This window comes from Pundamilia nyererei, unplaced genomic scaffold (assembly GCF_000239375.1).
Source record: "Pundamilia nyererei isolate P.nyererei 1_Seehausen unplaced genomic scaffold, PunNye1.0 scaffold00012, whole genome shotgun sequence".
Classification (NCBI taxonomy): Eukaryota; Metazoa; Chordata; class Actinopteri; order Cichliformes; family Cichlidae; genus Pundamilia; species Pundamilia nyererei.
In genome coordinates this window covers 1,786,862-1,810,562 of record NW_005187413.1, presented here as the reverse complement: position 1 = coordinate 1,810,562, position 23,701 = coordinate 1,786,862, and the positions used below count along the sequence as shown (strand labels likewise).

Here is a 23,701-nt window from a genome sequence, read left to right as displayed (position 1 = left end):
ACAATTTTCTGTTGACAGTCACTATAAAATGTCATGTGACCAAATCTCACTGTTCAGGTTTAGGGGGAAAAGAAAGCTGAATGACTAAAACGGTCAAGGGAATGCTGAGGAGAGGAGGATACGTAGAGTGCAGTCTGGAAGATGTGTCATTAGAACCACAGACCACCAGTCAGCTATTGTGATTCATCTTTGTATTTTCTTTCCAACCCGGTGAGATGTCATAGTGTCGAGTTCTTACACTAACCTCAGACCAGTAATCCTCAGACTCAGGTGGTGTCCCTATGTGTGTAAACCTGATGAAATTCAGACAGATGGAAACGGTGCAATTTAACAAATATTCCAGCAGTAAATCCGAGGGAGTTTTATTCAATTCCCATTAGTTTTCCCTCCTCGGTTATCAGGTGGGCAGAGAATCAGTCCTGACATCTGTTTTTTAGCCGCCATATGTAGAATTTTTAAATTAATGACTCCTTCAACTTCCAGTAATAGTTTTGAGGCATTAAATGTTATAACTGTTAGCAAGAAAGTAAAAATTTTAATCACGTCTTTGAATTTATTTATTGTTCAGCAATTCAAATAGTTCTAATGCTGTGCCGAAAGAGGGGTGAGTATCTGAGACAGCTGTCTCTGATGGTGGAATAATGATGGAGGACACCGACATGAGGCTATTTTAAGTCAACTCAAAAAAGCAGATTGAAAAATCAGACGTCTTTACATAGTGTCTTTAAATTATGTGGGAGTATTTGTAGTGCTCTGATTTTATCATTTCGTTTTTTCCCAGCTACACTGGCTACACAGCTTTCATTTATACAACACTGAAACATTTCTGTCATCTATTTAGCACGCCTGTGTTTTACTCCACTCAGGTCTTGCTTGGTTTATAACATGGCCAGGGTATTTATACGAGCTCTGATAAAGACCTGCAGGCCACATCGCCAGAATAAATTGGTGAAAATGACATTTTTCATCTTTTCACCGGACATTTTCTTTATGCGCTGTATTTGAACTTTTAGACATTCAACACAGGAACAACACTGAAACTAATATACTGGGAAAGTGCATCTCAGGAATCAACTAGGTGTTAGCGTGAGTCTGGTTTTTTTGGAGGGACAGAGGGGTTAATTAGATTTTAGCAATATTTAAACACTAAATTCATCTTCTCACTTGTACAGAAACAGACATAAAGGGAACATGTGATGAGAATTTGCAAGTCAGGATAAATTTAATATTTTTCTTGTCAATAAATCCCTTTTGAAAAGACCAAAAGCAACAAATGTGTGACTATCTAAATACAAAATACTAAAAAAAAAAACCAACTGCCCAGTTACTTCTTAAAATAGCTGGTTAGTTAGCTTCATTCATTTGATTTACAACTGTTATTCAAAACAGCCAGTTGGCAGCAATGGAGCATGGTTGGTTTAGCTCTTTTTGTGGAACTTGCTGAGAGTAAGAAAGATAAAATAAGACAAACATAACCAAAATAATGAGTTTGTAATCTCAAAAAGTTTGAAGACCAAGACCACGAACTGTATTTTACATGATTGTGACTTTTAAGGCCTACTGGAGCTTCAATTTTATAAACTGTCATCAGTGAGTCCAGGTTACATGAAGTGAATAAGTGATAGATGGCCTGTCTTTCTTATTCCTCTAGACACTGGGGTCAACCACGATTCTCTAACAATCATTCGGTGTAGTGATCTGACAGTGGACCGGTGCGCAGGTCCTTTTTCCCCCCGGAGGCTGGGTGTGCATCTGCTGCTGTGCTTGTAATCAATCACAGAAAAATCAATCTCTGATTCTGTCTCTGTCCTGTGTGGAGAGGAAAATTCAAAAACGCGCAAGTTCCTCTCCAGACTTTTTCAAGAACAAAAAGAGAGGCAGAGAAATTTAAAACCTGGACGATTTAAAACTTCTGTCTCTCTCTGCATTTCTCTCCCTCGACCTAAGAGAAGACAGAGAGATGGAGAGCTGTGCTCCTGCTTTCAAACTTCTCCCTCCACCTTTCTGCCCTTCTTCTCTCTGTCCTTCTGGCTCTGTCATTGTCTTGGTCTGTGTTGCACCGTGGAGGCCACTGGGGAGCGCTGTTAGGATGTCTTCCCCAGCTCTATCTTCTTCTGGATGGCACGAGCTGAATGGTAGATGAGCGAGTCGATCAGACCGGCCACTGCACAGGTCAGGAGGCAGGATAAACACAGAGACACAGTTTGATTACATTTTTAATAATATATACATATTTTATTGCACAGGTAATAACACAAAGCATATGTAAATAGCACCACTGACCTGTAAATACTCCTCCAATAATGGCACAAACTCCTGTTAGGAAGTGTGTAAAGGACCTGAACAGGGAGAGAGAAATTATTTGGTATTTAGATTTGGCAAAAAATACATAATGATATCCTGGTATTCTCGCCAGCCTATCTGAAGGCTAGACCGTCCCCATTTCACAGCCTCGCACTTACAGCCTTCCCGATCTTTGAAGGACCCGGCCCACGTAGACTGTGAAGGCCGGGTCCTTCGAAGGATGCGGCCTATGAAGGCAGCTTGAGTCTTATAGATGACCTGGCAGAGTCACAATGTAAAAACTTATCGTGTTTGAAAAACGGTCAGCAATAATGAAAGCTACTGTTACAACTTGCCTGTGTTTCTCTGTGAATTTAACCATCATGGGTGACAGCTCATATAAAACAAAGACGCCTGGCAGCCCCTGGTCTCCTATTAGCCCGTTGGCCACTTTCTCGTGCCTGGTCACTGAGAACTGGTTTGTTTTTACCACCTGGTGAAAAAAGGGAAAACCGAAACACAACAAAAACCTGAGTAATCCAGGCTGTAATTTATGTGTTTGTTTGTTTTTTTTAATTAAATAACTTCTTAAAATCACATATTATGCTTTTGGTGCATTTGAAGAGTAAACATAAAGAGACAGTTCGACTAACCTCGCCGTCAGTTTTCACGTAGATGGTAGGAACAATTTTCACAAAATACTGGTACATCATCGATGCTGTGAGGAGGAACGTTTTTACCATTAAAATATGAAAGCAGTCACATTAAAAAACATAATAAAAAAATCTAGACTTCAAACCCAAACACAGCTCTATTCTATTGTCTCAGATATTAAAACAAGTGTTCATGACATGTTTTATATTTAGGACTATTTTTAATTCAGTTTACAACACAGTACAATCTGACAAACCCTAAAAACAGAGTCACACACACACAGTGAAGCTTACAAAGCTGGATCACAGCATGTCAAATAACTTCAAATGAATGCTGTGATCCAGTTGTTTGAAGAGTCCTTCTCCTGACAATATTTTTATATTTCAGCTTTGTGCCACTTCTCATCTATACCTCAGGAAATGAGACACTTTCTGCTGGCTGCTAAGATTGATTTCTGGATCACAGGCACTAAGGACAGGGAAGACCAGGAACTGCAAATCCATTATTATATCCCAAAGAACCAAAATGTTTTTTGATTAGTAAAGCTTTTTGTCAGAATCTTGAAAATTACAGGAGGGGGTTCTGTACTCAAAACATATTATTTAAATTTGGATTAAATCTACATCACAGGTTTTAAAAAACTGACCTTAAAACAAAGAAGTAACAGTGATGTGTTAAAGAACACAATAGTGTGAATGCATTCACACAATTAGCTGCTTAATGGAAATAAATGGGAAAATTGTATTAAATGTTGTAATAAAACACAACCACAGGATGGCGCTGTTTGCTCCCCCCTCCACGTTACTGTAGCTCTTTATGACCTTCCTCTATCTTTTCCTTCTTCCTCTATCTGGTTATGGAGGTCTGCTTGAAAGGCATTTAAAAGCAGCTGCGCTCAAACTCACGAGAAACCTGAAGTTTCAAATCTAAAAAAAACCCCCTCCGTTTTAAACACACAGTTAAAGGTAAGCGTGACTTCGGACTCATTCTTTTTAGAAATCACACAGTCGGTGGGACCAGGCCTCGTCTATCTGTCAAGGCCACAGGTGACGTTAGCAAGCTAGGCTAACACAACAAACCACACGGAGAGAAAAAGGTGAATTTGACAGGTTTCGCAAAAAGGAGACCACACTTTCCTTTGTTATCTTTGCTTACATAAGCGCCCTTAAACGGCAAACGTTAACACGCATGGACAAGCTAACATTAGCCTAGCATCCCAGCTAGGGAACAGTAAGTCTACGACCTGATTTGTATTAATGCGAGTCAAGGCAACAGATTAAAATGTCTTTAAGCTGTAATGGTTTTAACTTGAGTGACTTAAATTACAGATTAATCTCGGGTATGTTTTTATAATATTTACTGGCAACGATGCACAAGTGTATCCAAAAAGTCAGTAAACATACAGAAATGCGCACAGCTGGAATTGCTGATGGTAACTGCAGAGTAGTGGAACGCGTGTACAACTGGGATCACTGGGTTAACTCTGTGACCTTAAGGCAAAGAAACCCAAAACACAATGTACATAATTGTTATACTTGAATACTTTCATTCCAAAAAACTCAACAAGGTTCTTGCCGCACTTTGTGAGCTGCAATGACGACCCTGCAGTGATCTGAGATTATTTACAAGCTTCAACCTGAACATTTACCCCTGACAGCTGCTCACCTACATCCTTGCAGCTATTCTTAGATTTATATTAATGCAGTTTGCACTACTCTTATACAATCTCAATCTTTACTCTTCTTTAACACAATTTTTAGTTATTTTTGTTATCATTCTTGTGCATAAATACAATCTGTTATTATACACTGTACTATTTTTGTTATCTTGCTCTTCTAGCACTAGTTTTCTTCCTATTTTGACATAAATCAGAGGCATTGAAGCCTCTGACACCTGAATTCACAAGTAAAGTTCAAAGCCCTGGTTGTGCCACTTAAAGAATAATATTCTTCAGAAGAGTACAACCCGACATGTAATTTTCTCATATGGGGATAATATTGTTGGCTGATATTGCCAAGAAGATTACGTTTACTGACAGCGCTGGCTGAGATTTATTTCACGATGTTTACATTTTTATGGCTAACATGAGGAAAAAACATCTTGAACAGTTCATGTATTTGGGTACTGAAGTGCTTTTTCTCCTGGCAAAAAGGGGGAATGAATAGCTTTATCAGACAAAACATTTGAATACTAGAATCAGCCCTGAGTTTCAGAAATGGTAAATCATAAGTTGCAATCTAGAACTTGCATTGGTTAATCTAATCAAATGGTCAACAAAAATGATATGCTATAAGTTTTAGTAATTGTAGTGCATTTACTTATATGGCTTTGTAATCTGGAGTGTTTCTGTTGCCACTGTTTCTGCAGATAAAATAGCTAATATTGATGAAATTAGAAAATATTATAATCTCACAAGTCATTATTTGTAGACCTACCACAAGCCGCTTTTCACAGAGTGAATTAAGGATTCCAGAGGGTCTGTTTTACAATTTTTGAATAAGAACAAATACATAAGATGATAATTTATCTAGCTGGTCTTTAACCTGTTTTTTTGTTGCAATCCTCTGTAGATGCCGGTGGCTGTAGGTCCATATGGCCAGACCCAGCCAAGTTGCTTTGATCGGGTCAAAATGGGCTTCATGATGGGTTTTGCAGTAGGAATGGCTGCTGGTGCCATGTTTGGTACTTTCTCCTGTCTCAGGTAGGTTTGAATTTGGTGTGGGAACAAACTATTTATATAAGATGTAACAGTATTGTGCTGCTCTAAGTGGTAAATACAGACAGTGCATTTTGTGCATCAAGATGTTTTGCTACAATAATTGAAAACAATCTTATTAAAAATGTGTTTTATGGAATTTTTAAATTTGGTGTAAATGTTGCTTGCTTCAACTAGATGACGAAATGAAAGCTTTAACATGTATCAATCTTGGGGCTAAATATGGAGTGTCTCACTCTAGGTCAAATGAATAAAAAGTAAGACTGTTATTTCTCTCTCCAGGATCGGCATGCGTGGCCGGGAGCTCATGGGAGGAGTAGGAAAGACCATGATGCAGAGTGGAGGGACGTTCGGCACTTTTATGGCCATTGGTATGGGTATTCGCTGCTGAAGACAAGAGGAAAGACCTATATACAAATATTCAACAATGGGACTCTTCAACTATTTCCAGTCACAGCTTTCTGTCCATTCAGTGCTGCCATGTTCTCAGCCAACAGTCTAGTTTTGTCAATAAAAGTTCAAATTCGTGAAATGGTTTTCAGGGGGCATGTGATTTACTTTTTGATGCCTTTAAAACAAACAAACAATTTGTAACACAAGTAATTATATTTAGTTCAGTGACACAACAGGGAAATACTTTTTCTTATCAATGCTGGTTTCTTTCGGTTACCAGCCAACCTTCTATTTTAAACATGAGCGGAAACCTGGAAGTTCACAAATGGCACATCTCTAACCACAGTTAAGAGTTTGGAGGAGTTGATCAATTTGTCACTGAACAGTTGTTTGACAGGTTAGTCCAACTTGGAAACATTAATCTGAGAAGTAAACCCTGAATCGTTTGAGAGCAAGTGCCAGGCTGCTCCTGCTTTGATGTCAGCAGCACTATTGATATTAAAAACAAGAACTTGTATCACTCACCCTGTGGTGCTGTGACATCAGTCCCATCCAGGGGGTTAACAAGACCGGGGTAATCTTTACCAAACGACAGGTGTTTTATCAGATGGGTCATGTTTATCTGTAGAAAGAGACATTACAAGTTAGCGGATCTCAGAAATTTCTCTGAGTAACTAGAAATAAGCATAAAATTTCACTGCTGAAACAGCCAGATAGCTTGGACTGTAACATACTTGCAGTATGTATTATGAGAAATGATCAAGAAAATATGTTACTTACATTGTCCAAGCCAAAACTCTGCAGGTCGTGTACTGCAAAAGAAACAAAACCACTTTAAATCACTTACTAAAAAGTAAAAAAAATAAAATAAAATGCAAATACAGGCCATGTGTAGTAAATTAAAAAAATAAAATGTGTTCAAATCAGCTTATGTGATTGAGTAGTGCCCCTTTGCTCAGCTGTTTGACTCAATTTGTGGATGAATCTGTGGCTCCCTGGCACAAAAGTTCATTCCAGAGTTGGTAGATATCTGTCAAATACTGGAGTATCTAAAATGGGATAAATTTAGGGCACTTTTGTGGTAAGGAGGTTGGATTTAGATGGACTGACAAGCAGCAAGTTCTACAATGGCTCCACAGACAAACTCGTCACCTTTTTGGAAGAACTACAATCACACAAACAAGTGACAGCTGCACAGTGCAGAAGCTGATCAGGGCAAACTCTAAAGCAAACGCCAAAGGTTGAGTTCACCACATGCTTAGCAGTAATGTATTACCCCTTTATTGCAATTAGTACTTGTATGTGCAGTAATAAAGGTACTGGTTTAGTAAATCTTATGACAAAAAAGAAAGTAATACCTCTTCTAATTCAGAAAAGCATATTTAAAATACCTTCTTTTTTTTTCTTATACAAGCTGTAAGCCTGGTCCAGTATAATAGGTGCCATTATGTATTTGATCAATTTGAAATTTTACTTCTCATACACAGTCAGGGGACTAAAACAGCACAGAGACCAGAAATGTTAGGTCCACAGATGCTTGCCATTATTATACACAATGTAACTTGGAGCTTCGATCATCAAGCAAAGAAGAGGAGCAGTCTACAGAAGTCAAGTTATGTTGAACCTACACAATCTTTCCATTTTCAAACTTTAAAGATGATGCTGACTTAAAGGGAGCCGATTCTGCTTTATTCCTGCTCCATATGTTTTTTTTTTTCTTGGACTCTACTGCAGTAGTTTTGCATTATTTACAGTCAAAAATAATTCATCTTATACTGAGTGCAACTCCTCAGTTCGCCTTCTCTCTGAAGTTCTCCCTTCCCGCTCCCTGTAAGCCTACCTTGTTGTGCTCACAACTAAAGTAAAAGGACTATATTAGGGACATCCCCCATTTCTAAACACAAAGCCAGTAGAGGGGAAAAAAGTGAAACTGAGTGTTTAGAAGGCGGATCTTTTGTCTCACACCATTACTTGTGTGCTGACCTCATTATTTTTAAAGTTCAGCCATGTTTAATAAGAGCGTCCACCAGTGGAGCAGTATATACTGTCACACACACACGTGTATGACAGCCAATCAGAAAAGGCATAATAGGTCCCCTTAGAAGTAACAAAAGGCTTTACACAAATGCAGCCGGACTCCCCAACACCCATCAGCAACACTCCCCTTGAAATCCAACACTTGTGTTTTTAGCTTCTGCTTTTTCATCACGTTGCTTAATTATAGCATAGGTATATATATATATTCACAGTAAGTACACTGCTCAAAAAATTAAAGGAACACTTCTTTAATCAGAGAACATCATCAAGTCAGTAAAACTCCAGTTTTAGCTGCTTTGGTTTTAATGAAATTAACAACAGACACACTAGAGGGGCAACAATGACACAACATCCAAGACAAGAATGGTCTTACAGGTGGAGGACACTAGCATTTTTCCCATCTTTTTCATTTCTGACAGTTTTTTGTTATATTACTGTTGCATTTAGCTAGAGTCAGCATCACTGCTGGCAGCATGAGGAGACACCTGGACCCTACAGAGGTTGCACAGGTACTCCCAACTCCTCCAGGATGGCTCATTAATACATGCCACTGCCAGAAGGCCGTCTCCCAACACAGCCTCAAGAGCATGGAGGAGATTCCTGGAGACAAGCAGTTACTCTGGGGGACCTGGACAGGACTATAGAAGTTCCTTAACCCATCAGCAGAACCGGTGTCGGCTAATTTGTGATGAAGCAGGATGATGACAGCCAGAGCTAAAAAAAAATGACCTCCAGCATGGCACTGATCTGAATGTCTCTACCCAGGCAATCAAAAACAGGCTACCTGGCACCGTGGAGCCTGACTGGCATAAAATACCATAATTGGCAGACCCATCACAGGTGGCCTGTGCTTTTCACAGATGAGAGCAAGTACATGCTAAGCACACGTGGCAAATATGGAAAGGGCCCAGAAAAGCCACACAGAGCTCTACAGGTTAGGCAAAAACACCCTGACTGCCCTTGGGTATGAGGATGAACTCCTTGGACCCATTGTCAGACCTCATGCTGATGTGTTGGGTCCTGGGTTTGATTTTGGAAAAATGGTTGAGCCTTTTTCACTTTTGTTTTTCAGGGTGTCTTTAGCTAATGTGTTTTCCCCACATTTTTTTGAGCAGTGTTCTTCATTATGTGCAACTATTTATTGTAACAATAACCAGGCTAATAAACTGCATTAAAGCTGTTCTTCAAAAGAATAAAAAAAATAAAATCTGCAAAAAAGGATGGACTTACTTTCCACAGCGTGCACTACAGAAAAAAGAGAAAAGAGTCACAATAGTAATGCAGGTAGACAGCAAACCATGTTACATTAATGTGGTTGGGCATGTCAGTAGGGGCTGCACAACTTTGACAAACTGAGTTTTTATGCTTAATATTTTTAGATTTATAGCATTAAGAAACTAATAACTTAACTCAGGCAATGAAAACAAGCTCTTTGTGTTTGTGGTTTGGCTGTTTAGGAGTATTAAAAGCTTAACTCCATTATACATTTTGATTTATAAGCTTGAGATTTACAGCACAAAAAAATATCCAATTGAGGAGGATTATATTTGTCAGCTCTAAAAGGTTTGAGCCCCTTGTGATTTAGAAAACAGTTTGTATCCTGTCGGAGTAATTGTGCAGTCCCAGACACACACAGTACAGAGGGTTTAAGGTCAGTCCAGGCTGGAGATGATTTGGGACCAGAGTAAGGATGAAGCTGGTTTATTTCAGCCACAGCCTCGCTTACAGTCCTCAAGTGATTCTTGTCTCTTGTTTCTTCTGATAAGCATTTAATATTACACCGTTGAGATTCAGTCATGATCTCACATTAGCAACTTAAGAACAAAGGTCAGTGTTTTATGTTCCAGATAGGAAACTAAAATCAACAGTGGAAAGTGCAGTAAAACGTCAGCTTCCTTCACTGTTTTACCAGCCAGCCAGGTTTTTACTAAAACACATTCTTTATACTTTTAAATTTGGTATTCAGACAGTTTTAGAGTCAGATCAGAAGTAGTGTTGTGGCAGATTTGCCAAATAAAAATAAATGTTTTTAGCATGTGGTAGCTGGCTACTGTTAATTTCCTGCTCTGGTACTCCATGAGGTCTAAGTCATCAATGAGAATAAGAAATGCCCTAACCCACTGTTATTGTGTCTTAGCTGAAGATGTCCAACTTCCACATCCTGATAGTACACATAAGCAATTTTACTAAATGAACCAGTCAAAGCATAAATAGCAACAAGTGTCTTAGACCTCATGGGGTGACTGTACATATGAGGGAAACATTTAGCAGGCAGACAAAAAAAAAACAACAACTTCCAGTCACAATAATGAGCAAAATGCATACACAATGATGGCAAACACAACAGAAACACAAGGAAGAAATGAATAGAAGGAATAAAAATGTAGACAAACACTATGTGAGAGGTAAAATGATGAGAAAATTGCACTTTGGCTGAAATAAACTTGCTACGAACAGTTCAGAACAGCTTTGTTAGCTCCAGAAAAAAACTTTGGTTTATCTACAAACTCAAAGTTCAGCTATCTTCTAAAGAGAAACCTCTGAGTACAGAATATGACCCCCATCAAGAAACACTGCAGTCAGCTTTGTAAAACCTGATGTGGGTTCAGTCAAACTCCCAGGCAATGCATGAAAAACAACACGAATGACATGCAGTGTCACTCGTACCTCTTTCCATTAATTGCAAAGCACGAATAACAGAATGTATTGTTTTCTGCCTGTGAAATCATAAAACCTTTTCAAAATAAAAGACTGAAGATTTCAGAACTTAATGGATTTTAGATAATATAACACACTGACCATTGCCTTTTTCAAAAAAAAAAAAAACCAGCCTAAATTTACATTTTGTATCCGCTGACCGGTGAGTCCGTGTCTCAGATCCTGTATTGGTACAGGATCAGCTGACTGCACTGTAGCAATCCCAGCTACTGTATGTCAAAATCTTCATCACTGAGCTAAAATCAGTATTCTCAACAAAGCAGTCTGAACAGTGACAAATTGCTGTCATATTTATTTCACAAGTAATAAATACTAAAGCCAAAATGATTTATATTTATTGTTATTATTTTACATTTTTCAAAATGTAAAATAATAAGCAAGCTTATTGTGCATGATTTTCTGTTTTTAATGAACAGATTTAGATGTGTGGCTCAATGTGGACATTTGATTGATGGATGGCTGGATAAATGAATAAATACAGACAGAGAGACTGATGAACAAACATACCCATCAAAGGTTTATAAACACCCTTATGATAGCGTCGTAAACTTGTCTGCTAGTCACTCCAAATTTATTTGGAAAAATATAGTCACAGTGATTCTTTCTGTTTAATTTAGATGTTGTTCAACAGCGCAGTGATGAAATCCAGGTGAAACACTCCAGACTACAGTGTTCGTCTCAGATCACTGCTGAATTGTCTGTGATAAAATATGTTGGGTGTCTTTGCCTATAGAAACATCAATTCATCAAAAAGCTTCTTATTTAGAAGCTTTGTGCTCATCTTAGATGCCAACAGTTCTATAGATTCTGGCTTTTTAAAGGTATTTTGGGCTTCTGACTATAATTACATACAAAGCTCTGCCAATTAGTAAAATAAAAATAAACTAAGGGTGTTAAAAACCTTTGGTTAGGTGTGTCTGTGAGCTGAATGGAGTGGCAGCTTACCGTGGACATGAGACTGCTGGAAACTTTTTCCTGGAGCGAAGTGGAAATTTCCTGCCACCTAAAGCATAAAAAACCCCACCACAAAACATGAGACATATGTATACATAGATATATCCATTTATTAAATTCACTTTGATAAAAATGTCAAGTGATAGCATTGCAAAGGAGTTTTTGTTTAAACCGCAGTTACATTTATAACATATTATTCCTGTTAAACTCTTTCTTGCAAAAACGCTACAAAAATAAAAAAAAAAATTTCAATATTATCTTGTTATATTTTAACTTTGCTCAAAGATCATCTCAGATCATCTTCCACACAGTGGTCCCAATAACAGGGCACAACATTGCTGCATTAGGCAAATAAGGCCAGCTTATGACTGAAACTGGTGCTCAAGGAAACGGCGAATTAAAAGCCACAGACAAATAAGAGTGACATTTACTTATGTAAGTCTATTAAAAACTTTCAAAACAGTTTCTTCATAGGCTGGAAATTCTGGATCTTGCAATACAAGAACCAGCTACGTCAACATAAAGTTACACAGTTGTGTATCATTCTGAGACTTTCTGAGTTGTGTCATCCCAGGTATGACATACTACTGATGACTACTCATCTCAGTAGTATTCTCGTTCTGAACACTGGATGTCCTCCCGAGAGATAACAAGCCTGCTGATCTTTGACAGCCCTGCCATGTTATTAAGGATGACGTGTAAGACTTCATACCTTGTTGACTTCCAGGAAGCCGTAAACCTGACAGCCTTCATTCTTCTGCTCCTGCATCTTCTGAGTGAAACCCTCTCTTTTACATTGCTCGATGGTGTCTGCACTCTTGAACGCCCAGCCTCGCCGCCGATACGCTTCGCGCACATCATCACAGGTGTTGCAGCATCTGGACACACACACCAAGAAGAACCAAGGCGAGTCAACACAGGGTCATACAGTAAACAGAGTAAACAGAGACAGAAAGAGCAGCCTGTGTTTGTGTCTTACTTGAGATCTTCAGTTTCAGCTCCGTAGCAGCTCTCGCATCTGTCTGGGTCCAGCGTGCTGGGATCAAACACTTCGCCATCATCAGCCTTACCGAGCTCTGAACAATAAAACACAAAATAATCATGATGATTAGCAGCCAAACAACATCCCTACTTCAGCACATAACTCTGAGGAAGATAAACCCTTTCTAAATTACATAGTTGTGTGTTTTTTATATATATATATATATGTCAGTAAAGAGACCCAATATCCTGTCAGTAATGCAAATATGACAATATTATAAAAAATATAAGAAATGCTCTTTTTGTACAGATTCTTGTCATCTTCATATATTTGTATTTTGAGGTTAATAATGAGACCACATAAGCAAAGTTACAGATGAAACTGACAAATATTTCCAATTTTCTATAGATACTGCAACAATATTGTTAGTCAATTCTTTGACCATGATCATCCTCAAGTTGAAATCTGATATCAGAACAGACCTGAGCAGCATCTAAGCAAAACAAAAGGTTCAACTGCTCCCATATTATAAGAGCCACAAACAGCTTTTAAGTAGCGGTGCGTCCTGCATTCACAGTATTGTTGACTGAGGTCTTCTATAGAAGAAATACATATGAGCTTATACATCAAAGAACTGTAAGACACTCTCTTTGTAAATCATTTTCAGAATGCTTTTATTCTCCTGGCACAATAAAAAAAAAGAAACACTCCCAACAAGTTTCACCATGCATTTCTTTATCTGGGAATTAAAAACACTCCATGCAAACATTTTTCCCAAGTGGTGCTTCCCCAATTGGAATCTTTCATTTTTAGTGTTCTGCCAATAACAAACATCCACCTTAGCGAGAGTGAAACAGTCGACCAATGATGCTCCATTAACAGGAATTTCCCAAAATTCCCCACAGTCAGTGGTGCTTTCTATACTAGAATGCCTAGAAGCGACTTGACTTCTGGATTTGTGAGCATACGTTTCTTAATTTTCTTAGGGAGTGACAAAACTATAAAATTCCTCAATATTTCTGACTCTGGAAACATTAATAAGTCACAGATCGTACGTGTGTATCAGTGATGCATGTTGATCACTGGAATGTTTTTATGTTTGAGAAGCAAAAAAAATAAGCAGGAAAATGGAACGAGTTTGCTGACTCATCGTCTGTTTTAAAACTATGCCCAGAGAATTTTACAATGCAGAGGCTCTGCAACAAGAAAACAAGCGAACAAACAAAGGAAAAAACTGAACAAAAACCATCTAACAAAAAAATCATCACATTATTTGTTAATCCACTGCGCTGCCAAACCAAATATGCACACCTCCACACGCTGTCCAATCTGCTGAGCAGTATCAGCACCTTAATGGTGAGCGTAACATCAGCTTTTACCGTGCTTTTCTGCCTCCTGGGTGACAGGTTTGAGCTCTTTGTCCAACCGCTGTTTGAACAGATTGTGTTCAACGTCCAGCTGCTGCTCACCAGCCACGTCCATTGCATCTATACTAAGATCTGCCAAGAGAAAAAGCAGATGTAGGTCTTTATCATTAACATATGTTATGATTAGCATGCTAACTTCATCAGTCTGGAGCTTCTTGAGAAAAGAGAACTTACAGGCACACGGCATGTGAGGGAAAATAATATCGATGTTGATTTTGAGTTTGTCTCCCCGTGACGTGTCGACGTACAGCTCAGGATGGACCTGCCGGGCACAGGTGATTGTTAACTTAGTCATCCACGTAAAACAGAAACACCAGTAAAAACAAACGTATTTAATCAGTCAGGGAACAATTTATCTCTGATGCTTTTTGTTTTTTTAAACACCAAAGAAACAGAAAGTTAGTCTTCATTTCTGCACTAAACACAGTAGAGTTTCTGAGAAAACCCTGGAAAAAAATTGTTTTTGTTTGTCCTTCACACTTGTGTGTGTAGACTTTTAGTCTATTTCACTGTTTACATGTGCAGACTCATTAGAGCAGTCTAACAGGTATTTCAGGCCACCTTTATCACCACAGTCTGTACCTTTAATCATCGGGAGAAAAAATTAACACAATCAGGATCTTGGAAACCACGTCATCAGTGTCAGTTAACTGGTATCAGAGGAAACCAGATTTATGATTATGGTTCTTTGCAGATAATAAATATGGATTCATTCATAAAGGAAATTTAATTGGAAATTTACTTTATCAAGGAGAAATAAACTGAGACACTGCACTAAGCCCCAGTATGAGACTTAAGTTGTCTGCTGTAACCAAAAGTATTCGTTTGGTATCATATATGAGAACAAGAACAAAAATAATCATCATATTTAGAGACAAGGCAGTAAATATTTTCTTACATTTTACTGAAAAGATTTAGCTCTAGTTCTAGAATATTATCTAGAATTTGCACATTCAAAAATAATTGTGAAATTTCTATTAATGAATTTTCTGACATGTTTGCTTAGACCACTGGCCTGCACATGTAGAAGCTCAGAAACAAGTGTAAAAAAGCAGATTTGGAACTAAAACCTGTTATTTTTTACTTTGTGTGCCAGGTGTTGGGTTTAATTTCACAGGGTGGAGGATGACACCATCTAAAGAGGACATCAAAATAAAGTGGATAAACTCACCTCTTTAGTCAGATAGTATTGCAACTCAGAGACAAACAGGATTAGCATGATGACACCACTGATTATAGTCACTGCAGAGACAGAGGAAGTATGCATTTTAACACCACACAATATCACATTTCTGTATAATGAGAAAACTCTGAACTATAACCAAGTGAGTACATGAAAGGAATAAGTGTACAACAATAACATGGAAAAGAAGCAGCATTATTGTTACTTGTACCTTCTTTTCAAAAGTAATCTAATATTCATATATCACCTAATTCTGGCATATACAGACTGCATATATACATACATAATATGGCACTAATAAGTTCATAGTGGCATCACTGAATGACACGCTGGGTCAACAGTGAGTCAGAACTGATGCTCCCAAATGCTCTTTTTTTCAAGGATCATGTTCTAACTTTCCCTAAATCTAAGCAAGTAGTTTCCAGTCCCTAAATCTGAATAGCAAAAGCAAAAACAGTTTGAAAATCAAATGAATTAGCAATTGAGGAAAAACGATGAAAGTGGAAAACACAAAGGTCCAAATGTGAGCCGAACCTCTGTCTACTGTGATTCTTATGTTTGACACCCCTGGTTTAGATGATACAAATACATCCCTCTTCTTCTTCCATATTCACAAAACAATGTGTTTTGACAGTCATTTAACAGTCACCAGTTTAAAAAAATCCCTAGATTATAAATAACAATAGCCCTGTTGGAAGATCAAAAAGACTAAAAAGTCTACTATACCTCACATTATTTATAAACCATCCTCTACACAATTTTAGTTCCTACCAAACTACACAATACTGTTGTAGTTCACACATCATGATAACAAGACTGTCTCTAAGCAAATGTCTGCATACGGCGCTGTAATAGATATGTTGTATATAACCTTTCTAATGATGCTTGTCCCATCTCTTATGTTATTGTCATCATAGTATAATTAATTTAGTTCAAGCCTTTTCACGTCTGTTTTTACCTCTTGAATTCCCTCTCTCGAATTAAGTTTTACTCTATAAAAACCACAGGAGAATGATTACAAACTAGTCAACAGTCTTGTAAAATCATGAAAAATCCCCAACAAGTCCTTCACAAAAAGCCTGTGACACAAACTCCTCAAAATGTGTGATTTTAAACCGGTTTCTCTACATTTGCACCCACACTTTATGCTCAACTGTTCTTGAGCTAGCTGCATCGCTACTCTGTTATCGGAAATGTAAATATTACAGACATCTATTCTGCTTGATTTCAGGCTTCCCTTGAGTTGCCACAGGCATGCTAATACTGTAACTTTATTCATGTGTACTGTATTTGAGCACTGATAGGAGAAATGAAGCAAATAGCTTTGTTGTTAGCCGCTGCAGCTAACAGGCTGTATGTATGAATGGCTGCTGCTCTGTGACAAATTAAAGCCTCTCACCAGTCGCCCCTCCCCACGTCTTCACTCGGAAATCCTCCAGAGTTTTAGGATAAGCGTCAAACTGCTTCAGTTTATTTAACGTGTCCATTTTCTAAACCTCCAATCACCCGCTACAAAAAATGTTACCGACAGATTCCTTCAGACACACACACCAGCCCTCAACTTTCACTTCCGGGACACGCGAGGGGCAAGCTTAGGCCAATCAGCGTCGGCCGCGTATTTTTTTTCTTTCTCCTTGCGTTCCTTGTTTTCTTCATTCAAAGGTCTACCTGTGGACACGCTGGTTTACATACAGTTGCATACATTTTACAACAATAATCACCTTTGTGGTGATTATCAGTAGTTACATTTAAGGCTATTGGCAATCAACAACTGCATTATAATTAACACCAGTAATACATAAATAAATAAGAAAGAAATATTAACGATTCATTAATACAGAAGATATCAAGAAATTCATTATTTATTTGACTGTGGCCAGTTATTTGTAATTTTTTATGCTTTGATACTTTTTGGATATTTCCCACATATGTTGATACTTATTCATACTTGTTTCAGGTGATGTATCAAATGTCAGGCACCAGAAAGAGCTTGTATGTTTTTGCAGTTCATGTCTGGGTTCAGGCACAGCACTGTGGTTTCAAGTTACTCAGTGGCTCTAATTTGGCTTAAGGCGTAAAAATGCTGTCTCACTTTGTTAGTCCAGTGTTGGACTGGTGGATGGTGACATGTCCAGGTTGTATGCTCTTAAATGCCTGTCCCTGAATGGGTTGAAAAAAACTGAGAAAGAGCCTAAATTATTGATCGTATCTCCAGACTCCCCAGAACCAAATCCAGTGGTGCATCTTTTGAGGTGGAACAAGCTCAATCCATACATCCTACAACCCAGAGAACCCAAAAGATCAGTGCCCACATCGTAACATCAGATACAACACTCCAGAGTCCTGGGTGAGAGCTATTTTGGCTGAATGACAGAGGCCCAGCTTCACTGTTACGCAGTCTTTCACCACCAATAAGGTGGCAAACCTGCTCAAGTCACATAGTTAACTGTTCCTGTGAGACACAGTAGGGATGGGAAAGAGACATATTAATAGTAGGTGTTGCAAAAGTCAAAATCTGAGCTGGAAGCACTACAAAAATTTCATGCTTGAGTGTGGACATAGTTACTCAACATTTGAGGATTTGTGGAAGAGGTGCAGTGGTGAGCACTGTTGCCTCATAGCAAGAAGGATTAAGGTTATAACAGTTTGCATGTTCTCCTTGGGGGTTGCAGATGCATGGGTTTTCTCTGGATGCTACCAAATTTCAAAGACATGTTAGGCTAACTGGTGAGTCTCATCTAGATAAAAATGTTCAAAGCGATGCATAGTCAAAGTAGCATTTAGTAAGGAGTATTTTGAGCTCTCAGTAAGCACAAAATATAAATGCTGGCCCATTGCTGCAAATGTGCTAAAGTAAAGATTCACAGTGCAAAAAACAAACAAACACAAGACTCAGTAGCCTAATCGTTTTTAATCAAAATGTGCATTGCTAATAAAATAAAGACCTATTTACACAGTGAGACACAATAAGATTGTACAGAGACAGCATTACACAGACCGATCTACAGCAGATCTCACTAAACATTTTTACTTCCAAATCTCCAGAATGTCAAACATTATATTTTATCAGTATGTTCAACTTGAGGAATTTATTTTCAGTGCCAAAAAACAATTACCTGTATTTGTACCACTAACTGAGATAAAACAGTGCGAAACAACTCTGACATTAAGTTGTCTCCATTTTTTTTCACTGTCATGTTTTTGAACAGAAGAAAGACAAAAGACAGAACCTGGAAGAAACTGATGATGTGTGGAGCAGTAGAACAGAAAATCCTGCATAAGAGCAGGAACAGAAAAAGTCCTTAGTCAGCCTTCTTTTTCTGCCTCAACCTGAGAGAGGAGCTCTCTGTCACCTCGCCTGCCCAGCCTGACCTTCAGATGACCAATGACCTCATGTCCGACCCCGAGGTCAGCCACAGCTGTCTGAACCAGCTGCAGTCGGGTTTCTCTGAGCGAACGCCTCAGTTTGGCGCGTCGATTTTGAAACCAGATCTGAGAGAGAGAGAGAGAGACTGGGTTATTCTAAGTGGACATTTGATATTTTCTTAAATATACACACATATATTATATGCACTAAGTCTGCTAAATACTGATACCCTAAACACAAAGCCCCAGCCTTAAAAAAGTAACTACATGACACAGAAACTTATTTTGCAACAGTTAAGATAGTTCTGCTTGGTACTGTTTATTAAAACACTTTTCAACAGTGCAGACATGGTATTTCTCATTTTCATAGTTCTGATAGTCTGGGTAAAGATTCAGTTCAGTTGGTTTAGTTGCCGCTCCTCCCTGAGCCTGGTTCTGCTGGAGGTTTGTTCCTGTTTGAAGGGAGTTTTTCCTTCCCACTGTTGCCAAAGCACTTCCTCATAGGGGATCATATGATTGTTGGGGTTTTTTGTTTTCTTTGTAGTATTGTAGGGTCTTTACCTTACAATATAACACTCGTTGAGGCAACTGTTGTGATTTGGTGCTATATAAATAAAACTGAGCTCAATTGAATCTAATTATTTATCAACTCCAACTCTAACATGGCAGATGGCACAGGACTATGTGAAACTTAAGCACACACATCCAGATCTGTTTTCTAACATGTAGTGTTTAAACCTCACAGCTGACCTATAAGACCTGCAAACAGTTTGATGGATGAAATCTAAGGAGTTTCAGGGGAAAAGCACAATCACTGGGTCCTGAAATTAAATATAGTAGCAGCAAGGACAGGGAATGACAAACGTGAAGTGGTAGTACATTTGGTTTTTCAATATTCTGTATGAAGCTACCTGTATTCTGTCCTCATCCAAGCTGAGTCTCTCTGCCAGCTGTTCCCTCAGCTGAATACCAGGATAACAATTCACCTGAAACACTGTCTCCAGTATATTCACCTGGGAGGATGCACACAATGATATTAACCCAGGAAAAAACCTGTATTTCCTCCTATAATAGATGGATGTCGTGATTACTGTATCATAATTGAACAGAATTATTGAAGAAGTGGCTGATAAACTGATTACCTGGCTGGTGGTAAAGGCAGTGCGTGGTCTGCGTCCGATATACCAGTTTGATGTCGGCTGGGAGTTTAGCTGCTGCTGTTGTTCTCTGTTCTCGCTCTCCACATTATTTTCTGGTTTAATGGAGAAAAATAAAAGAGCATTTCACATTAATGCGGCAATTATAATCAAACGCAACATTTAGGCAGCATTAAGCCAAATTCTAAAAGTAACACTGGAAGTAAGATTTACTTTTCACACTGATGAATCTTACAAATGCAAAATATGAAATATATAATTTAAGAAAAATTATGTAGATAAATGTAACATAATAAATTATGCTTTACTTTGGCTTGATTTTGAGTTTTGTGTAATGAGCCAGAGAAAGCTTAGTTTAGTGGGTTACTTCCAGTCTGTTGCCACTGCTCAACTGTAAAATAAAAATGAAACCTGGTATGAGGGACAACAAGAAAGGAACAAGCAGGAGAACAAAGAAAGACATGAAAGAGAAGAAAAATGCATGTTCTTCAAAAGCAATGGATTTAAACATAGACTAATAAACTCAGTTTGTTTCCTGTACAGCAATCGGACATAAGGAATCGCCCCCAATCAGGTTTTAAAAAAATACTGAAAGTGTCAGACTGAAACACTCAAAGTTTAGTATCAACTGGAGGATGTTATGTTACAAAAATTACAGACTGAGCAGTTTTATAATGACACAAACATGAATCAATGTTGTGATTCAGTGTAATCTAATTGCAATTTTTTCTACAAAAAAAACCAGACAAAAATGAACCTTTAAACCTAAACTTTAATATTACATATGATAACTGGTTTAGTTTAGATTTTTTTGTTTTTAAATGCTTTGGAAATCATGTCGTATTACAGACCAGAGGTTAGCACTTCATCAGTAACAAACAGACTACCCATTACTAACTCTTCAGACCTTTTGTTCCTTACCTGCCCAGGGTCGGTGGAGTTTCAGGCAGTTTCCGGGTCTTTCCAAACCCAGAATCCGATCAATGGAAAATGCCAGCCTGCTTTCAACTGTCACAAACGCCATAATGATTACTCTGACTTATAAACAATCCTGAAAGCCGAGGGCCCCCGGCCTGCAAACAACAATCTTATGTCGTTGTAAAGAAAGAACGAATCCAAAAATCAAGCAGTAGTTGATCGCACTGTGGTCCTTTAGCCCTGTAGTCTAAAATAAACTGAAGAGGCCAGTGCCTGTTTTAGTCTGAGGTGCATGAAGCAGCAGGACAACAAACTGATGACTGCTGGTTTAAATGGGAATGGGAGGTTTACAATGGTCACCAATTAGAACTAAGAAGTCCTTTTTTCCATGTGAATAAGATTCCCCGAGGTTCCACATAGGAGCTAATCTCAGCTAATTGTGTCTGTGTGACCTAAAGACAGCATAAATATTTAACTCCAGTCAAATACAAGACGGAAAAAGTATTTGCAAAATTCACAGGAAACAAAAACAGCTCATCTGACAGCATTTGTGCAAATGTGTAAGTTTCTCTCCCAGATGATAAACTGTATGAGTGTATGTGTGAGATTAGGTTGGGAAGTCTTTTTTTGAAAACTGCCACCATGAAACAAATACAAAGCAACACTGACTCCTTTTCTTCTAAATTAGCAAAGTAGAAAATCAGTTTAGTTTTCACAGTAAAAAAAACCTACATCCTTCTGTTACAAGACTGAGGCAGAAGTTAAACTAATAATAATGATAATGATAATAATGATCCAGTGAGATCCACTAATGCTATTAGCTTAATCTGTTTGTGTTGTGATGCAGATGAAGCTCGTAGTGTCTGAATGCAGTCTGAATCAGCAGGCAGGAAACCCTTTTCAGAAACAGCTTAGCTCCTAATGAAGGCCTAGGGCAGCTTTAAATCAACAGCACACTTGTTTGTTTATCCATGAATGAAAGGTGGGACGGATGTGACTACATGCAGAGAGAAAAGCCACTTAAACTAAACCTCAGTGTGACTGTGGCCGTAGAGTTGAAGCAATATTTCAACATTACTTATCACAAGGTCGGGGACAAAAGAAGAACACCTTCCTTGGCTTTGTCCAAATTTAAAAATAATGAGAAACAGAAATGTAAAAACAGCAGTAACAGCTTCTTGTTTTCTCTGTAAATGGTTTTCAGAAACATTTCCAGCATTGTTTAAAATGGAAAGGTACAAACACTGCCAACTCCCAAATGGCATTTAAGACCCCGTGTGAAATCAGTCTCAGATTTCGTCTGTTTGCACTCTGCGAGATGTGGAGATTCAGCAACACACAGCAGACACAGGGAGCTTTAAAAGAAGGGAATACTAATGATCTGTCTGATTTAAAGCATCAACACTTCCTCAAACACCAGCATGAGGTCGAAGACAGACACACAGGGGCCAAAATAAAACTCCACAACCATCAAACTCTGGAAACAAACACAGCCAACATATAAGCACCACAATTTTTAAACAACAATTTAAGTATGTTATCTTTAAAGCACTAAAAAAAAAAAAGAACGTAATCAACATAATAAGGAAAATAAGGACACACATAGCTTGTGATTCAGGAGGATGACAGGCTATGTGTGTCATAAACCTGTCACTTTCAAAGGTATGAATACAGTATACATGCTAAAATCCTAACATTGTGTGTGAGGACACATAGATAACATACCAACAATTTGAGGACATGACTGACACAGTGTGTACTCTAAGTTTTTTTTGTGCATCTGTAAATGCTATTGTTGCTGTGCTGTGTTTAAAATTTAACATAATAAGTGTTTTCTTTGTCAGTCACTTCTGTTACAAATTACATATTTTTCAACTAAATTTGACCAATAAAAACTGATTTTGGTGCCTTTAAAACACCATGATGTCACACCCAAATGCTACACATAATTCTGTTTTGCATTAAAATATCTTTACACTCTACACAGGCCAGCCTTTCTCACTTTATCTCCGCTAGTTCCTTCTGCAGAGCAGCATATCAAAAATCCCTTGCACATTCCAACATGTTCACTAGAAAATGAGGGAGTGACAAATAGTTCATGCCGAGCAGGAAGAAGGGTGAGTTACAATAAGTGAAAAGATTCCTCTCTTAAATAAAGACTGGAATTCATTTAAATTGGCTTTGGAATTTTACTCCTGTTTGCTGAAACAAATGACTGAGACAACCTTAAAATACAATGAAAATAATCAAAATAAAAAAATACATAGCAGTAAACTGGTTACCTTATCTTGTCTTATCTTATCTTATCGTTAATAACAGGGTGGAAGTCTATTTTTGTCATGTGTGGAAGAGAAAGCATATTTTGTTAATATTAATTCCTTATTTTAGCTCTGAATATATGACAGTTCCTAACCCTGTGATGCTAAATGTGTTGTATTATTATTCATTCACTCCTCATCATCAATGTGAAAAACTACTGTTTACAATCACACACATGCAGTTTTTTTCCAGTGAGGAATACATTATACAGAAATGCCAGATATAGCAAAAATTATATTTAATATTGGTATTTAGTTTATTTAAAAAATAACAGAAGGCTTAATAAAAAGTTTGGTTCTCAAATAATTTGAACTGAATTTTGTGGCAATTTTTTCATGGTTCAGCCTTTACAGAGTTAAAGCTCCGCCCCTTATGTAACACACTTGAGATATTCCAGTAACAGTTTGTCGTTTTTCCGCATCTTGCTTTCCACCCCTATCCCCTCCCGCCCAGCACACACACTCAAGTGACTCGAAACTTTATTTAGCTCAGGCAGATCACATCAGCAGCATCTACTGTGAGAGAGCAGGAGGAGGTTCCATAATTCTGGCACTTCAACCTGCTACAACACCGTATGCTGAAGTTTGCTGTAAG

General features: G+C 38.1%; 3 protein-coding genes across 5 annotated transcripts; 1 reads left to right on the top strand and 2 right to left on the bottom strand.

The window, feature by feature from the left end:
- Positions 1 to 1,474: 1,474 nt before the first annotated feature.
- On the bottom strand, positions 1,475 to 16,923 carry ergic3 (ERGIC and golgi 3). Of its 2 annotated transcripts, XM_005724393.1 has the most exons (14): positions 16,747 to 16,923; positions 15,336 to 15,406; positions 14,339 to 14,426; positions 14,117 to 14,236; positions 12,735 to 12,831; positions 12,468 to 12,633; positions 11,747 to 11,804; positions 9,314 to 9,328; positions 6,827 to 6,858; positions 6,572 to 6,668; positions 2,937 to 3,001; positions 2,640 to 2,776; positions 2,284 to 2,339; positions 1,475 to 2,164 (listed from the first exon to the last, which is right to left on the bottom strand). In XM_005724393.1, the coding sequence occupies exons 1-14, from the start codon at positions 16,832 to 16,834 to the stop codon at positions 2,085 to 2,087; spliced, it is 1,170 nt and encodes a 389-aa protein (XP_005724450.1). In that variant the 5' UTR covers positions 16,835 to 16,923; the 3' UTR covers positions 1,475 to 2,084. The 2 variants fall into 2 exon arrangements, with proteins under 2 accessions (XP_005724450.1, XP_005724451.1); XM_005724394.1 differs by lacking the exon at positions 9,314 to 9,328.
- On the top strand, positions 3,732 to 6,190 carry romo1 (reactive oxygen species modulator 1). 2 transcript variants are annotated; one of them, XM_005724391.2, is made up of 3 exons: positions 3,732 to 3,902; positions 5,508 to 5,638; positions 5,936 to 6,190. In XM_005724391.2, exons 2-3 carry the CDS (start codon positions 5,508 to 5,510, stop codon positions 6,042 to 6,044), a joined length of 240 nt encoding a protein of 79 aa, XP_005724448.1. In that variant the 5' UTR covers positions 3,732 to 3,902; the 3' UTR covers positions 6,045 to 6,190. The 2 variants fall into 2 exon arrangements, with proteins under 2 accessions (XP_005724448.1, XP_005724449.1); XM_005724392.1 differs by lacking the exon at positions 3,732 to 3,902 and adding an exon at positions 3,909 to 4,033.
- Positions 16,924 to 18,653: 1,730 nt separating the features above from the next.
- Positions 18,654 to 20,894, bottom strand: LOC102194976 (homeobox expressed in ES cells 1). Its single transcript, XM_005724740.1, has 4 exons — positions 20,792 to 20,894; positions 19,856 to 19,965; positions 19,625 to 19,726; positions 18,654 to 18,839 (listed from the first exon to the last, which is right to left on the bottom strand). The coding sequence occupies exons 1-4, from the start codon at positions 20,892 to 20,894 to the stop codon at positions 18,654 to 18,656; spliced, it is 501 nt and encodes a 166-aa protein (XP_005724797.1).
- Positions 20,895 to 23,701: the final 2,807 nt, after the last annotated feature.

Bases quoted from the DNA above. Each gene is read 5' to 3' on its own strand.
- romo1 (XM_005724391.2), top strand. From the start codon at position 5,508: ATGCCGGTGGCTGTAGGTCCATATGGCCAGACCCAGCCAAGTTGCTTT. The intron at 5,639-5,935 runs GTAGGTTTGAAT...TTCTCTCTCCAG, and splicing joins GGTACTTTCTCCTGTCTCAG to GATCGGCATGCGTGGCCGGG.
- ergic3 (XM_005724393.1), bottom strand. From the start codon at position 16,834: ATGGACACGTTAAATAAACTGAAGCAGTTTGACGCTTATCCTAAAACT. The intron at 14,427-15,335 runs GTGAGTTTATCC...TGTGCCCGGCAG, and splicing joins AATACTATCTGACTAAAGAG to GTCCATCCTGAGCTGTACGT. The intron at 11,805-12,467 runs GTATGAAGTCTT...TTTATGCTTTAG, and splicing joins GCTTCCTGGAAGTCAACAAG to GTGGCAGGAAATTTCCACTT.
- LOC102194976 (XM_005724740.1), bottom strand. From the start codon at position 20,894: ATGGCGTTTGTGACAGTTGAAAGCAGGCTGGCATTTTCCATTGATCGG. The intron at 19,966-20,791 runs GTAAGGAACAAA...CCATTAAACCAG, and splicing joins ACTCCACCGACCCTGGGCAG to AAAATAATGTGGAGAGCGAG. The intron at 19,727-19,855 runs GTAATCAGTTTA...GCATCCTCCCAG, and splicing joins CTGCCTTTACCACCAGCCAG to GTGAATATACTGGAGACAGT.